The 17,551-nt window shown below is 50.4% G+C and overlaps 1 protein-coding gene across 1 annotated transcript in view; it reads left to right on the top strand.

The window, feature by feature from the left end:
- The window catches only part of POLR1A (RNA polymerase I subunit A), a 106,532-nt gene that overhangs the window by 33,427 nt on the left and 55,554 nt on the right, over positions 1–17,551 (top strand). Inside the window, exons 13-20 of the mRNA XM_069744923.1 lie at positions 1,437–1,691; positions 2,889–3,080; positions 10,755–10,904; positions 11,066–11,249; positions 11,339–11,421; positions 13,033–13,191; positions 13,287–13,385; positions 13,615–13,767. Of these exons, the coding sequence (XP_069601024.1) occupies positions 1,437–1,691; positions 2,889–3,080; positions 10,755–10,904; positions 11,066–11,249; positions 11,339–11,421; positions 13,033–13,191; positions 13,287–13,385; positions 13,615–13,767 (1,275 nt within the window). The remainder of the gene's footprint in view (positions 1–1,436; positions 1,692–2,888; positions 3,081–10,754; positions 10,905–11,065; positions 11,250–11,338; positions 11,422–13,032; positions 13,192–13,286; positions 13,386–13,614; positions 13,768–17,551) is intronic.

The following is a 17,551-nucleotide window of genomic DNA, read 5'->3' as shown; positions in this document are numbered from 1 at the left end:
ACATGATTCTGTGCCTTCATGGTTAGTGATCTAGTGAAGGAGTTTATGGTTGGAACCGTGGTGCTCTAGGGCTCTGAAGGATTTAGTGAAGACGTTTATGGTCAGACTCCTTGTTGTCTAGGATAGTTGTAGACACATTGCCCCTTTTCCTGGTGGTCTAGGGCAGTGCAGGATTCATTGTTTCCTTGCCCTTCGGCCTAGGGTAACAAAGGAGTTTATGATTCCTCATCGTCTAGGAAAGTGAAGAAGCCATTGTCCTCATTCCTAGCAGTCTTGGCTTGTGAAGGAGTTTGATAAAATTCCTGGTGGTCTAGGGCAGTGAAGGAATCATTGCCCCCATTCCTGGCAGTCTTTGGTATTGAAGAAGTTTATGGTAGGACCACTGGTGATCAAGGGCGGTGAAAGATTGTCGCCCTGCCTGGCTAGCTATACTAGCGAAGGAGCATGCGATATGATTCCTGGTGGTCTAGGGCGGTGAAGGGTTCTATAGGAAGATTCCTGGTGGTCTAGGGTAGTGACGGAGTCTATGGTTAGATTTGTGGTGGTCTGCAGTAGTGAAGACATTTATGAGAAGATTCCTGGTGGTCTAGGATAGTGAAGGGGTCTATGAGAAGATTCCTGGTGGTCTGGGGTAGCGAAGGAGTCCATGGTTAAATTTCTGGTGGTCTATAGTAGTGAAGAAGTTTATGAGAAGATTCTTGGCGGTCTAAGATTGTGAAGGATTGTGTAAAGATTTCTGATGATCTAGGGCAGGGGTGTCAAACTGCATTACTGGAGGGCTGCAAACAGGTCATGTTTTCAGGATTTCCTTGTACTGCACAGGTGATAATATAATCCCCAACTCATTATTTGTGTAGGTGATTAAATTATCACCTGTGCAGTACAAGGAAATCCTGAAAACATGACCTGTTTGCAGCCCTCGAGGAATGCAGTTTGACACCCCTGATCTAGGGTGATGAAGGAGTTTGAGTAGATTCCTTGTGGTTTAGGGTATTGAAGGAGTTTGAGTAGATTCCTGATAATCTAGGGTGGTGAAGGAGTCTATGAGAAGATTCCTGGTGGTCTATCTTCGTGAAGGAGTTTGAGATGATTCTTGGTGGTCTATGAAAGTGCAGGAGTTTATAGAAGGATCCCTGGTGGTCTAGGTGTGAAAGGATTTAGAGGGGTTTTCCAGACTTGTGTTATTGCTGACCTACGGTTAGATCTTCAATGTCAGATCAGTAAGGGGTCCGACACTCCCACCAGCTCTGATTGTGGCCATATGAAAACAGTGAATGGAGGCAGAATACCTCTGTGTGACGGCCTTTCTCGGGGACTGCTGCCCTTCTACTATCCACCGCCATTCTCTGCGGCGCCACCACACTGATTTCCAGGCCAGGAGTGAGACCACCACGGCGCTTTGATTAACGCTGCTTTCTTCCCTCTTTGTATCTCAGGTTTATCGTCACGTTAAAAATGGTGACGTCCTTCTCCTGAACCGGCAGCCCACGCTGCACAGACCGTCCATCCAAGCTCACAAGGCCCGGATACTTCCCGGAGAGAAGGTGCTGCGTCTGCACTACGCCAACTGCAAGGCCTACAATGCCGACTTCGATGGAGATGAAATGAACGCTCATTTTCCCCAAAATGAACTGGGCCGGGCCGAGGCTTACACCATAGCGTGTACCGACGAGCAGTACCTAGTGCCCAAGGTGAGGGGTAATGGGTGAGCGGCAGGTGCTGCAAGAGCTCTGCCCTACGGGGCAAGTTATGGGGAGGCTGTCACCTCTGAAATGCATAGCAAATGATCCGTATTGGGGACTTGGAGCCTATAAAAACGGTTCCAGCACTCTAAATTTTTGTGGTGCAGTGCCGGAGAAAATTGCTTTCGATGCACTCCTGGAGTGGCCAAGAGTTTAGTGCACCCTACTTTAGCGTTTTGGAGACTGTTTGCTCATGTGCCCAAAATGGGCGCTGCCTGAATTTGGCCCTCGTGTCTTCACATTCACACTAAACCCTGCCTGAACTCGGCCCACGTGTCTTCACATCCACACTAAACCCTGCCTGAACTCGGCCCTCGTGTCTTCACATCCACACTAAACCCTGCCTGAACTCAGCCCACGTGTCTTCACATCCACACTAAAACATGCCTGAACTCGGCCCTCGTGTCTTCATATCCGCACTAAACCCTGCCTGAACTCGGCCCTCGTGTCTTCACATCCACACTAAAACATGCCTGAACTCGGCCCACGTGTCTTCACGTCCGCACTAAACCCTGCCTGAGCTCGGCCCACGTGTCTTCACATCCGCACTAAACCCTGCCTGAGCTCGGCCCACGTGTCTTCACATCCGCACTAAACCCTGCCTGAACTCGGCCCACGTGTCTTCACATCCACACTAAACCCTGCCTGAACTCGGCCCACGTGTCTTCACATCCGCACTAAACCCTGCCTGAGCACAATTTTGGCAGATACTGTCCCCCTCCCACTGACACCTCTATGAATCTCATGGTGTGCATGCCGACACTGAAGCTGTGCGGTCAGGCAGTGTTTGTGCGCACATGCAGGATGATTGTAGGCAGCGCTGAGAATCTAGCACTGTCAATCAGAAGAAGAGGAAGTCCCCGAAATGCTATTTGAGAGTGTAATGGTTCTCTGAACTCTTGACCACGCCAAGGGTGCACCAAATTTTCTCGGGCAATGTAGAACTAACAGGTTGAGTGCTAGGATGACTTTCATAGGGGGCAAAGTTCCTGATATCGCTGTGTAGGTCGTTTAATAGGCATTTTGGGGGTGACCAAATCCATGTGGGGCCTAACGGGAAAGCGAATTTATTACTGTTCCGGCAGTGCCACATCTACGGTCTCTGTGCAGAAATACGTTCTTACCGCGTGTGTATGTTTCCGTCAGGACGGCACACCCCTAGCCGGCCTCATCCAGGATTATATGGTGTCCGGAGCCAGCATGACCATCCGCGGCTGCTGCTTTACCAGAGATCAGTACATGGAGCTGGTATATCGAGGTCTGACCGATAAGAAGGGCCGGGTAAAAACTCTTCCACCTGCAATCATGAAACCGTTCCGACTATGGACCGGAAAACAGGTAAAACGAGGTTTAATTTTAATTTCCAGTGATATCAAAGTAATTAAATGGGTTATCTAGGACTATATATTATTATTTTTATTTTTTTACAGGCAGGTATTTACTAACTACCTGCCTGTTGTGTACGACGCCGATCTCTGACGCCACCGAGTGGTCACAGACCGCTCCTGCCTGCGATTCTGACGTCCTATCAACAGAGCACTAGCTTCTCTTCCGCTCTGCTCTGTTGACAGGGCGTGACTGTCGACGTCATGCTGTCGACAGTCGCACCCTGTTGTCCGAGTGTCTCTGACGTGGAGCAGCTGAATCGCCGAAAGGAGCAGACAAGAACAGGCGGGCAGTTGCTTCCGTTAACAACTACCTACCTGTTAGTGTTTTTGGCTCATGGTAAAAATAAAATAATAAAGTCCTGGACAAACCTTTTAACATTTATCAGATATAGGTGTTATATAAGGCAAATTAGAATACAGACGGTAACCCTGAAGATAACCCATCGGCAGAACTGCCTGGTGGCCGATTACTCCCCAAAAACTCAACTATAAGGGAGTTGGACAATCCTTACAATCCTCGAACAATCGAAAAAAAACCTTCTGACCGCCCTTTGCCTTTTTCTAGATACACTTGTGCCAAGTCAGAGATTGTGTAGGATTATAGTAAGGTGTACAGCTAACCAATTCTACCATAATGATCATCATTCTCATATATAGATGAACAATTATTAACTAAAACAGGAACAGTTGTGTAGGAGGCTTAATACTGGGTGATTAACAGCCAAATTGCAACGAAGGTGAGGTTGTAGAAGAAAGTTTCATGTTATAGGTCATGAACCATACACGGCAACAAGACACAAGGTAGTTCTACTGCATCACCAAAGTGTCTCCCAGGCAAAGATTTCAAAGCATCCTGGGGTTTCATATGTGCTTTTATGACGAAGCCCCAAAAATGGGGCACGTTGAGGACGTTGGACGCAGTGGTAGGATAAGTAGACTTAATAGACATATCCTGATTACTGCTGTTTGAAATCCGAAGACGTCCAGCAGTGCCATCAGCTCAGAACTGGCACAAAGAAGTGGGACACAGATAGATCCACCTACTGTTTGGAGACATATAGTCAAACGTCGTCTTGGTGAGAATTAATGGTGTCCTCAATGCTGAGAAATACAGGCAGGTGCTTCATCATACAAGAGCATCATGGAGGCATCTGTCTCCACGTATAACCTGCAGCAGAACAACGACCCCAAAAATCAAGCCAATGTGACTAAATCCTGGAAGTGACCCCCGCTGAGCCCTGCTGTCACATAATTCGATCTGTCTGGGATTATATGAAGGATTTACACAAGTGACATCCACAGAAGATCTGTGGTTAGTTCTCCAAGATGTTTGGAACAACCTCCATTTCTCTATCGCCTTTCATTGGGGGACACAGGAACCATGGGTGTATGCTGCTGCCACTAGGAGGCTGACACTATGCAAATAAAAAAGTTAGCTCCTCCTCTGCAGTGTACACCCTACCGACAGGAAGTAGGATATTCAGTTTAGCTTAGTGTCAGTAGGAGGTGGACACGGGTCTTTCATTAGACCCTTATCTACCTCAATGTGCGTCGTTTCTTTTCAGGTTTTTCCGGAGGGATACAGGGTGAACAGTCACACCTGTAGTCCCACAGTGCGGACTATGAGTACGGCGTGTACTGCCACCCCGTATCCTCATAGATCCCTCACCAGGACCAAGATCCTAGCACACAAGCGTGCTTAGAAGTCCGGTCCTGGCTCCGTCCCCCACCCACTCGCCCACCAGAGCCTGTCGGTTGCGGAGACGAGGACGTCCATCAGCTCCCTGGACGTCTCATTCCTCTTCAGGTTAGTAACGACGTGGGATATTTAAGGTGAGTATTTTCCCCATTCCATCCCACCCCATACAGATCTTCTAAGGGGGGGATCCCACTGGTCGTCGCCCGTTTGCACGGGCAGCTGCACGCAGTTGCAGGGGCCTTTTTATCCGCGCGCACGGGCCGAGATCCCTTTACCGCACGGCGGCCGTGCTTTTCTGTCTGCCGCGCCGCTTCCATAGCTGCGGCCGTTCTGCTTCCTGTTCTGGCCCCTGCGACCGTACGATTCCGGCCGCCCTTAGCGCCATCTGTGCCAGCGCGGCGGCTCCCCTGCCATCTGTGCCAGCGCGGCGGCTCCCCTGCCATCTGTGCCAGCGCGGCGGCGTTTGCAGGCCGCCGCGCCGCTTCTGGCCCCTGCGACCGTACGTTCCGGCCGCCCTTAGCGCCATCTGTGCCAGCGTGGCGGCTCCCCTGCCATCTTTGCCAGCGCGGCGGCATTTGCAGGCCGCTTCGGGCCCCTGCAGCCACGCTTCTCCGGCCGCTCTCTGCGGCCGCGATGCCTTTGTCCCAGGCTGCCCCGCCGCTTCATACCCGCGGCGCACAGCTCCGGCGCCGCGGTCTTGCACCGGTGGACGCCGGCCTCTAATTTAGGCCCCGGCTTCCCCCGGGGCCTACTTCCGGCCGCGACTCCGCCACTTCCTCCTTACATCAGGCGGGCTTTTCTCCCGCCCGACTGGTTCAAGTCGGTGAGCCCCGCCCACCAGCGCCATCCTGGCGGTTAGCCCCGCCCACTTTCTCCTGCGCCCCTGAAGTGGTTTTTCGGCACCAGGACCGCTTTGCGCTGGCTCCTCAAAGCGCATAGCCTGGCGTCCTCATCCCTTGCGGCTCAGCATTGCAGCCGGTCCTGGACAGAAGAGTGTCCCAGAAGTCTGCTCTGTCTGCCTGCACCCCTGCGTTAAGGACCATCCACATCATGAGGTGCAGCTTTCCATCCATCACCTGTCGTGAGTACTAACCTTCTGGCTTCTTCATCGCCATGTCTAATCTTAAGGGAAGTCGCTTTTGTTCTCCCTCTTCTGCCTTAGTCTAACACTTTGCGTGTTCGCCTTATGCCCACCGCAGCGTCTGCCGTGAGTAGCTCTGCACCGCAGACTGATACTCTTCCCTTCTGAATTTTTGCTCGGACCCGTTCGGTATATTTTTACGGGAGTTCGCTTCCGGCCTCCTACCTTTTCTCAGGCAGGCCTGCAGCAATCCACATTATGCTCACCGCCCAGGACCCCCCCCCCCCCCTGCCACTCTATCAGTAGCGGATCTCACACGGGTGTCCCAGACCCTTGTGTCCGTGCTAGATCGGTTGCCCCTACAGACTTCCGTAGTAGCCAGCGGGTCGCAAGAAGCTCCGTCCGAGACTTCTAATACAGGCCGCGAAAGATCCAGACAGGAACGCTGGTCTGAGTTCTCTTCTCGGTCCACTTCGCCCCACAGTCCTTCTCTGTGGTCGACTTCCCCCTGGCCTTTCCCCCCGGAGTCAGGCGAGGTTTTCTCTGATGCGCCTTCGGAGGATAATTTGGGGCCGGGTTCGAACCAAATCGCTAACATGAGGGATATGGTTCAAAGCCTCATTGGAGCGACCAATCAGACCTGTGGCATCAAAGATTCCTCTACGAAACCCGCAGATCAGGCGGTTTCGTTTAGACGGTCTAAACTACCTCCCAAGGTATTGGCTCCTCATCCTGAATTCGAGGAGCTTCTGGCCAGAGAAAGAGCGAATTCGACCAGACGTTCTCAATGAGACAAGCGTCTTGGAGTCTCATAATCTCTTTCCTCCGGATCTCATTGCCAACCGGATTGAGAGGCGTTAGAGAACGACCTCTCCCCCTGTGGATCCGTCGGCTGCTAGACTTGCCACCAACACAGTCCTTATACTGTCCGGTGGGGCGGCTCTGAAAGATTCCATCGATTGGATCATGGAATCCTTCGTGAAGTCGGCTTTCGAAACCTGCCGCATCATCCCAATGCCCGACTTTGGCTTCCACTTGGGTTTCAAAGTCTGTATCTGAGGGGCTAAACAACTCCGTTGGGGCATTCAAGCTGGAGCTCCATCAGGCCGGCTGGCGGAACTTGCCACCCAGATTACTCACGCAGGGGAATAATTGGTTCCCTGGACGTCGCGTCTTCTGCCGCTCAGGCGCCCAGTGATGTTGTTGCCAGCCGTCGCACTGTTTGGCTCAAGAGTCATCAAAGAAGTCCCTTACGAGCCTGTCTTTTCAAGGTTCACGTCCTTTCGGTTCCAAGCTGGACCAAATTATTAAGGACGCCACTGGCGGCACCAGTCCCCTTCTCCAGACCTCGCCCACTTTCCCTTAGGCGACTACTTCGGTCTTTTCGACCTTTTTCGTAGTTTCGCGGCATCAGATTCCTCTTCGCAACAGCGGAGGCCACAGGCACGTTAAGAGAAGAAGGTATTCTTCGTCTCACTCTTTCCTGGCGTGCCCGCTACTCCTAAGGCGGATTATCCAGGTCCAGGACTGGAAGTTCCACCTAGGCATGACCCACGACTAGACCCCAGCCCGTTTCTCAGGCTGGGCAACCATCTTCTGTTCCTCAGGGACGTCTGGGTCTCCTCCGTAGAGGACGCATGGGCCAGGGCACTTGTTCCCTCTAGATACAAAATCTTCATTTCACGGTCCTGGGATCGTTTTCTTCAAATCCCAACCTCCAAGAGACCCCGCTCTAGTCCCGGGTTTCTTTACTGCCATTGTTTCCCTCCTTAAATCCGGGGTAATCGTTCCCGTCCCAGAACTGGAACGGTTCAACGGTTCACAGGCTTCTCTTCGAATCCTTTTGTACTGACAGAGAACGACAAGGTTCGTCCCAGTCCGGATCTCAATCTGCTGAACAGGAAGTTTCGTCGGAGACACTTCAGGATGATATTCCCTCGTTCAGTAATCGCTTCCATGGAGGCTCAGGAATTTCGGTTTCAGGCTCCCGAAAGTCTATCCATCTTTCCCGACATTCTAGCCGTTGTGGGTGGCTCGTCAACAGGAAGAAGTTCCATCTTGTTCAGCACCTCGTATCTCCGGGCATGTTCTTCGATACTTGTCGGACCAGAGTCTTCCTTCCCGAAGACAGGATATCCCTCCTTTGTCAGGAAGTTCGCTTGCTCGAGGGTTTTCGGCTCCCCTCTTCTCCGACGGGCCTTGAAGGCCCTAAGGAGGTTGGTTGCAACATCGGAAGCAATTTTCCCTTCGCCCGTTTCATTCAAGACTTCTTCGCCAGGCTATTCTATCACAGGGGACAGGTCTGTCTTTTCTCTGCATCATCCGATCCGGCTTTCTCCCGGGTCAAACGGTTCCTCGACTGGTGGCCGAGGTCACTTCTCTTATCCCAGAGTAGATCCTTCACAGCCTTCCTTCCAGTTCCCTGGCAGGTGGTGACGACGGACGCCAGCCCGCTCGGCGGAGGCGCGGGGCTTTGTTTCCTGTTCTTTCAGGGTTGTTGGTCGGCGCAGGAGTCCTCTTGGCCGATCAATGTCCTCGAGTTCCGGATCATCTTTCTGTCTTTCCTTCACTGGGTAAGGATTCTCAGCAGCCTGCCAATTCGAATCCAGACAGACAATGACACAGCAGTGGCATATGTCTACCACCAGGGGTGGACTCGGCGTTCCCTGGCCTCGGCTGAGATTCCAGGATCCTCCTTTGGACAGAGGCAACGGTCCTGGTGAGCTCCGCAGTGCATGTCCCCGGCATGGACTTTTAGGCCGCCGACTTCCTCGGCCGCGAGGGCCTCGCGGCGGGGGAAGGGTTCTTCAGGAGGTTTCCTTTCGGATTGCCCTTCAATGGGGGACTCCAGAGGTGGACCTCATGGCGTCCTGATTGAACAGGAAGGCCCCTCGGGTCGGCCCAGGGTCCCGTGATCCTCTCACAGTGGTGTTGTCACTCTGGCCATTCCTTGGTCGCAGTTCGTGCTCCCCTATCGGTTCCCACGCCTTCCCTTGCTTTTCCAAGCTGTCGAAAAAGATCAAGGCGGGATGGGTGCCGGTCATTCTGATCGTCCTGGATTGGCACAGGAGGTCTTGGTCTGCAGACATCGTCAATCTTCTCGCGGACACCCCTGGTGCCTTCCAAACGGACCCGATATGCTGTCTCAGGGTCCGATCTGCCACCCGAATTATCGGTCGCTCAGTTTAACAGTGTGGCTGTGGACTCCACAGTTCTAAGAGCGTCCGGCCTTTCGGCCCAGATGAGCCACTCTATAATTCAGGCTGGGAAGCCTTCGTCTTCTTGCAGGATTTACTATCCTACCTGGAGGGCATACTTTCGTAGATGCGAGTCCAACCGCTTTTCTCTTATGTCCTTTTTCCCTGCCTTCCATTTGGTTTTTCCTTCAGGCAGGACTGGATTCGGGCTTCGTTCTCAGTTCCCTAAAGGGCCAGTTTCCTGCGCTCTTCTTCTCTTTTAAGAAGACGTTATCTTCTCAGCCACAGATTACGACCTTCCTTCAAGGAGTAGCCCACACTGTCCCTCCGTACAGGGCCTCTGTGGATTCATGGGATTTAAAGGTTGTGTTGGTTGTTCCCCCTTTGAGCCTCTCAAGGAGTTTTCCCTGTCAGTTCTATCTCGGAAGGTGGCCTTTCTCAAATGCATCTCTTCGATCCGCCGTGTTTTCGAGTTGGCGGCCATTTCTTGCCGACCTCCTTTCTTGATTTTCCACCAGGACAAGGTGGTCCCAGGCCTCCGCCTTCCTTCCTTCCTTCCTTCCTTTCTTGGGGTGGTTTTCATCTTTCCACCTCAACGAGGGCATCGTTCTACCTTTCCTTTGTCCAGCTCCGACTCATCCTCTGGAGTGATCGTTGAACAGGCTGGACCTCGTCAGGGCAGTGAGGATCTCCCTGGCTAGCACAGCCGCTTTCCGAAAGATGGATTCTCTTTTCGCCATCCCTGATGGCGTGCGTAGAGGCCTGCCGGTTTCCAAGGCGACTATTGCTCACTCTATCAGAACGGCAACTTTCGAAGCTTACCGGGTCAAGAACAAGAGTGCCTCCTCCTGAGATAAAGCTCACTCTACCCGGGCAGTCGGCGCTTACAGTGCGGTACGTCACGGGGCTTTTGCCGACGTCTTTGCAAAGCGGCAACCTGGTCTTCCATCCACACGTTTCGCCGAACTACGGCGGACTCCAGCCTGGGCAGAGGATCCTGCAGGCAGCAGTGGTGAGTCCTCGGACCTGATGGAAGTCTGTTTTTCCCACCCCAGGGACTGCTTTGGGACGTCCCATGGTTCCTGTGTCCCCCAATGAAAGGCGATAGAGAAAACAGGATTTTTGGTTGCTTACCGTAAAATCTGTTTCTCGGAGCCTTCATTGGGGGACACAGCACCCTCCCAAGTTGAACAGCTCTGTTTACTGTATACGTTTGAGTTCTTTGAACACTCTTTGAGTGTTTGAAACTGTTAATCTATGGAGCACCGTGGAATTTGTTGGCGCTATATAAAGTTTATTATTGTTATTATTATTCTTTCTCTTTTACATGTTGCTTCTCCTACTGCTTTCTCACTAACTGAATATCCTACTTCCTGTCGGTAGGGTGTACACTGCAGAGGAGGAGCTAACTTTTTATTTGCATAGTGTCAGCCTCCTAGTGGCAGCAGCATACACCCATGGTTCCTGTGTCCCCCAATGAAGGCTCCGAGAAACAGATTTTACGGTAAGCAACCAAAAATCCTGTTTTTTAATTGACAAAAAATAAATCATTAACACTTTTTTTTTTTTTAAAGCTTTTTACTTTGCTGCCTAAAACTTTTTCACGGAATGTAAGTATTAATCTTTTCTACTTGTTCTCGGTCACAGGTGGTCTCTACGTTATTAATCAACGTAATCCCGGACCACCACATACCTCTCAACCTGACGGGAAAAGCAAAGATCGTTGGGAAAGCGTGGGTGAAGGAAACGTCCCGGCCCATCCCTGGGTTTTCTTCGGATTCTATGTGTGAGTCGCAGGTGGGTAATTATCGATTTCTTGTACCTTTTTTTTTTTTTAACGACCCAATTAATTGATTCTTCATTAACGAGAATTGAAGAAGCAGAGAATAAGTGTCCATTAGTGACTTTATATCAGGGTGGAACTGGTGACTGATTCCTGTTCACTTCTGATCTACCAGGTCATCATAAGAGACGGAGAGCTGCTCTGCGGGGTCCTGGATAAAGCCCATTATGGCAGCTCCTCGTTCGGCCTCGTCCACTGCTGCTACGAGCTCTATGGTGGAGAGACCAGCGGGAAATTGCTTACATGTCTTGCCCGACTCTTCACGGCGTACCTGCAGCTCTACCGGGGGTTCACTATGGGTGAGTTGTCGATTAACTTTCTTTTCTTTCTTTCTTTCTTTCCAAATTTTTCCTTTACCTGCATGCATGGTAACTGTGCCGTCTTACAGGGGTGGAGGATATTCTCGTTCGACCGTATGCAGATACGGCCAGACAGAAGATTGTGGAAAAGTCCTCGCTCTGTGGAGGAAAGGTACGCCATTAGGACCTCTTTGATAAGTATTTTAAAGGTCTCTTCCACATTTGGTGGTGAGGACGCCGCCATGATTTGCAGATATTGTGCACCTGTCGTACTGTCATCCGGAATCAGGATAAGCATTGGTGATGTAGCAAGGATTTGCCGTCTGTGTCCGATCAGCGGGCAGTAAAACGGATATTGTCTCTTTTTTAGCTATCGGTCTCTCATTGCATCAAGAGTGCAGGAAAATTGTACGTCATTCTCATTAGTAGCCGAAAACGCAAACTTCACTGCATCACTAAGAAATTTTGGAAACCTGTGGCTAATTTAATTTTAGCTATATTGGTTTTCCAGAAACGGGTGCGCCTTAGAAATTAATGAGACCCCACTGCAACCAAGGATTTATTGACTTGTCTGTGACCCCATACAGTGCCAGCCTTTCTGCACAGGGAATATATATATATATATATATATATATATATATATACCTATCCAGATGACTTCAGAGGAGCGATCCCAGGCTCCAAATGGATTCCGAGGAGCGATACCCTCCCGTGCTCCAGATAACTTCAGAGAAGCAATACCCTTTCATGCTCCAGACGGCCTATAAGGAGCGATACTCTCCTGCACCCTGGGCGACTTTGGACGAGCGACATACCCTCCCGCGCTCCGGGCGACTTTGGATGAGTGACGTACCCTCCCGCGCTCCAGGTGACTGGACGAGCAACGTACCATCCCTCGCTCCTGGAGACTTTGGTCGAGCGATGTACCCTCCCGCGCTTCAGGCGACTTTGGACGAGCGACGTACCCTCCCTCACTGCTGGAGACTTTGGATGAACTACGTACCCTCCCTTGCTCTGGGTGACTTTGGACGAGCGACGTACCCTCCCGTGCTCCGGGCGACTTTGGACGAGCGACGTACCCTCCCGTGCTCCGGGCGACTTTGGACGAGCGACGTACCCTCCCGCGTTCCGGGTGACTTTGGACGAGCGACGTACCCTCCCGCGCTCCGGGTGACTTTGGACGAGCGACGTACCCTCCCGCACTCCGGGTGACTTTGGACGAGCGACGTACCCTCCCGCGCTCCGGGTGACTTTGGACGAGCGACGTACCCTCCCGCGCTCCGGGTGACTTTGGACGAGCGACGTACCCTCCCGCGCTCCGGGTGACTTTGGACGAGCGACGTACCCTCCCGCGCTCCGGGTGACTTTGGACGAGCGACGTACCCTCCCCCGCTCAGGGCGAGCGAGATGCCCTTCCGTGCTCCACTCTCTGTTGAAGTCAGACGCTGTACAAAGTGAGCATTTTGCAGATCTATTGGGAACACACAGCCATCGTATCGCTGCTGATTTCCATCAATACATTATCAGAAGTTCCTTTTATCCAGTCCTATGCAAAATCTTTTTCTCTGTCATTGATCCCCAGGATCCGAGTCTCCTGGGGAAAAAAAAAAAAAAAAAAAGGCGCTGTTGCACGGTAATACTTATGCATACACTTCATGTAGGAGTAATAGCAAAGTGCAGTTTTAAGACTAAGATGCCTATTAGATCTCGGCAAATGAACGGGGTCTTGGTAGACGAGTAGTAGGATTGTGTGGCTGACCATGGTCCGTTTTCTCATTTTTAGGCTGTTCGGGCAGCTTTTAACCTCCCTGACTTGGCGTCAGATGAAGAGGCCAAGGGGAGATGGGAGGACGCTCACCTAAGTAAAGACCAGAGGGACTTCAACATGGTGGACTTGAAGTTTAAGGAGGAAGTTAATCAGCTGAGCAATGAGATAAATCAGGTGAGGACTGAAGACCGTGTACGGCGTCTTCACCAGTAATGGTGCACGGGTGGCCACACTTGGGTTTAATGTCTTCTGCCTTGACCCCATTCCAGGTCTGCATGCCACTCGGTCTCCACCGACATTTTCCAGAAAACAATTTGCAGATGATGGTCCAGTCTGGAGCTAAAGGGTCTACCGTGAACACCATGCAGGTAACGGTCATCACTTGGTTCATCTCTTCTGTTTTCGTTATGGTACGTATTGTTATAGGCTGTATAAAGATAAGTATGTGCCCCCTCCACATTGCACCTCCAGGGGACCCCCTTAGCGATATAGACACAGCTTTGTGACTACTGGGCCAAGGCTCTCGCGTTTGATAAGTGTTCCTGTATCCGGCAGTCGTGCTGATGATCTGATAATGGCATATTTCTTATTTCGCAGATCTCCTGCCTTCTTGGACAGATTGAATTGGAAGGTCGGCGGCCACCACTGATGCCTTCTGGAAAATCTCTTCCCTGTTTCCAAGCGTACGACTTTGCCCCACGGTCTGGTGGCTTTGTGACCGGCCGCTTTCTGACTGGCATCAAACCTCCGGTATCTGCCTCCTTGTACCCGTACATGTGCCGCGTGTTCAGCTTTTAGTGATCTGTGACCTAATGCAATCTCCAGCTCACACATGCACCATCGAAAGGGCTTCATCATGATAACTGGTTACCTTCAAGTCATCTGAACAAGGGATCTTAAAGGGTTTCTCCAACTTAAAAAAAAAACTTCTTTAACCCCTTCGAGACGTTTAAAAAAAAAAAAAAAGACATAAGTTCACTTCCCATTTTCCCCATTAAAAATAAATATAATAAATAGCAAATTATGCTAAAAATAAAGCTAATAAAAAATTGCAAAATACACTAAAAATAAAGCTAATACATAACAGCAAAATACACTAAAAATAGACTAACAATAAAGCTAGTACAAAATAGCAAAATACACTAAAAATAAAGCTAATACAAAATGACAAAATACAGTAAAAGCTAATAAAAAAGCAAAATACACTAGGAAAGCTAATAAAAATAGCAAAATACACTAAAAATAAAGATAAAAAATGGCAAAATACAGTAAAAATAAAGCTAATCAAAATAGCAAAATACACTAAAAGTAAAGCTAATACAAAATAGCAAAATACAGTAAAAATAATGCTAATAAAAATAGCAAAATACAGTAACAATGCTAATAAAAATTGCAAAATACACTAGAAATAAAGCTAATAAAAACACTAAATATAAAATGAATAAAAAATAGCAAAATTCACATGTAAAGCGCCATGGAATAAATGGCGCTATAATAATAAATAATGATGAGAAGTATAAAGCTAATAAAAATAACAAAATACAGTAAAAATGATGGTAATAAAAATAGCAAAAATACAGTAAAAATAAAGATAGTGGGGGGAAAAAACAAACCACTGACCGTGTCCTGGCAGTGCTGGGCTGGACTCGATCCTGTAAAGGGTTCTGATGTTTAGTGGGGTAGCCACAGCTAGGTCCATAAGGGTTAGCAATGTACAACCTTGTCTCCCAGTGAAGTAGATTACTTATTATTATTATTGTTATTATTTATTAACTTATATATTTTTTATTTATTTTATTATTCATTCAATTTTATTTATTTTTGTTTTTTTTAATTAACTTTTATTTACCAATCTTAGCTTGTTTTGCTAATAATCCATTAGGCCTTCTTGTTGTTAATGGGGCAAGAGACCACAACCGTTCAATATACGACCGATTCGTTCTTCTGTTTTGTAGCTGAAGTGTCGACCCCCACAACCGTTTTCACAGGTGGCCCCAATAAACCCCATTTTTTTAGAAGGAGCCTCTGGGGTTCTCGCATTTTAATTACAGATTTCCTGTCGAGATAAAGGACACTCGTTAGTGAGGAGCTCTGATTTTATTTATAAAAAGGGGATTCCAAAATCCTTTGTGTGAAAGAAGTGGTGGTCGGTAGCGGAACCGTCAGTTCCATAGATGTGAACGGAGCAATGATCATGCAAGTACAGGGATCACGTTATTCCTTGTGCAGAGTGACCGTGTAAGGAGACCTATAGGCCATGCACACAGGAGACTTTGGAAACCCCCTTTTCTCCCCCATTCTTATACTTGTGGAGGGGTTGTGTTGTCTCTGAAAATCTCATACAATCTCTTTACAGGGGTTGTTCTGGTAAATAAATTTTTCTCCTTCGCCTCATTGGGGGACACAGACCGTGGGTGTATGCTGCTGCCACTAGGAGGCGACACTAAGTGATACCAAGAAGGTTCTCTCCTCCCCTGCAGTATACACCCTCCTGCTGGCTCTCAGCTCCTCCCCTGCAGTATACACCCTCCTGCTGGCTCTCAGCTCCTCCCCTGCAGTATACACCCTCCTGCTGGCTCTCAGCTCCTCCCCTGCAGTATACACCCTCCTGCTGGCTCTCAGCTCCTCCCCTGCAGTATACACCCTCCTGCTGGCTCTCAGCTCCTCCCCTGCAGTATATACCCTCCTGCTGGCTCTCAGCTCCTCCCCTGCAGTATACACCCTCCTGCTGGCTCTCAGCTCCTCCCCTGCAGTATACACCCTCCTGCTGGCTCTCAGCTCCTCCCCTGCAGTATACACCCTCCTGCTGGCTCTCAGCTCCTCCCCTGCAGTATACACCCTCCTGCTGGCTCTCAGCTCCTCCCCTGCAGTATACACCCTCCTGCTGGCTCTCAGCTCCTCCCCTGCAGTATATACCCTCCTGCTGGCTCTCAGCTCCTCCCCTGCAGTATATACCCTCCTGCTGGCTCTCGGCTCCTCCCCTGCAGTATACACCCTCCTGCTGGCTCTCAGCTCCTCCCCTGCAGTATACACCCTCCTGCCGGCTCTCAGCTCCTCCCCTGCAGTATACACCCTCCTGCCGGCTCTCAGCTAACCAGTTCTTGCTTAGTGTCTGTAGGAGGCACACTGGTCTGGTTCTTATTTTATTTTTTACTTTTCTGTAAATTTTTATTTTTTAATTAACGAGAGTGAAGGGGGCGACGGTTCCTTTCAAGGCTCCGATCTCCCCCGAACCATCAACAGGCGAGCACGGCGAGTATACCTCCCCGTACCCTCTCCTGCGACGTGGGAAGCCGTGCCTGAGCTCACTTCAGGGGCGACGGTTCCTTTCATGGTCCCGATCTCCCCACACCAGCAGCAGGCGACCACATGGAGTGTCGCCTCCATGTTTCCTCTCCTGGAGCCAGGCCTAATGCCGGACAACTGGCCCTGTCCACCCGGACTGAACTCCGTGGCTGTACAGAGGCCCCTCTCTATGGCGTCCGAGCAGCCCCCACTGTCCCACCACTGTGAAAGCGGATGGCACAAGGAGGCGGACGGTTCCTCTCCACCTCCCTAGGGATGGTGGATTGAGGTTTATCCCTGCACCGTCCACGCTGCAATACCCGACCTGCAGCAGAACAGTAGAGTGCGCGCGCTTCCTCGGCACTGAAACCCAGTCATCCACGGCGGCTCCATGCTGGGACGTGCACCCATGGTGAGTGGGTCCAGTCAGCGGTGGGCCTCTGCAGTGGGATATTCACATGCTGACAGGCAGCCTCAGCTTCCCTGTGGCCCACCTCCCTGAGGTAACGCGCACTATGGTGCACTAAGGCGGCTCCGCCCACCTTTTCTGGCGCTTCTTCCCTGGCACGAGAGCAATCGCCCCCCTCGGCAATGCTGATATTGCTCACGCCGGCTGCAGAAATTTAGGCCCCGGCCTGGGCCTAATTATGGAAGTCACGAGGCTCCGCCCACATAGCGTTTGTGGCTCTGCCCCCAAAATAGGCGCCTCTCGCTCTCTGCGAGACTTTACCACCTCTGCAACTCCCGGTGGCCATCTTGGTCCCCCTGCCGACACACACACACACACACACACGCTATGGTTTTGTATTAAAGGGGCACAACGACTCTGCATCCGGGTAAGAAAGTACTGCACTCTTCCCCTGCATCTTCCCCCTGTACTTAACATGACCAGTATTTCCTGCCACATGACCAGTATCCCTGGTCTTAAAGGAACATGACCAGTATCCCCCCCCGGTCTTAAAGGCGCATGACCAGTATTACCCGGTCTTAACCCCTTCATGACCTTGGGATTTTCCGTTTTTCCGTGTTCGTTTTTCGCTCCCCTCCTTCCCAGAGCCATAACTTTATTTTTCTGTCAATATGGCCATGTGAGGGCTTATTTTTTGCGGGACGAGTTTTACTTTTGAACGACATCATTCGTTTTACCATGTCGTGTACTGGAAAACGGGAAAAAAAATTCCAAGTGCGGTGAAATTGCAAAAAAAGTGCAATGCCACACTTGTTTTCTGTTTGGCTTTTTTGCTAGGTT

The sequence above is a fragment of the Ranitomeya imitator genome, chromosome 1 (genome assembly GCF_032444005.1).
Source record: "Ranitomeya imitator isolate aRanImi1 chromosome 1, aRanImi1.pri, whole genome shotgun sequence".
NCBI classification, from domain to species: domain Eukaryota; kingdom Metazoa; phylum Chordata; class Amphibia; order Anura; family Dendrobatidae; genus Ranitomeya; species Ranitomeya imitator.
Note: the sequence above shows the minus strand (reverse complement) of the source record. Positions and strands in the feature narration are given on the sequence as shown.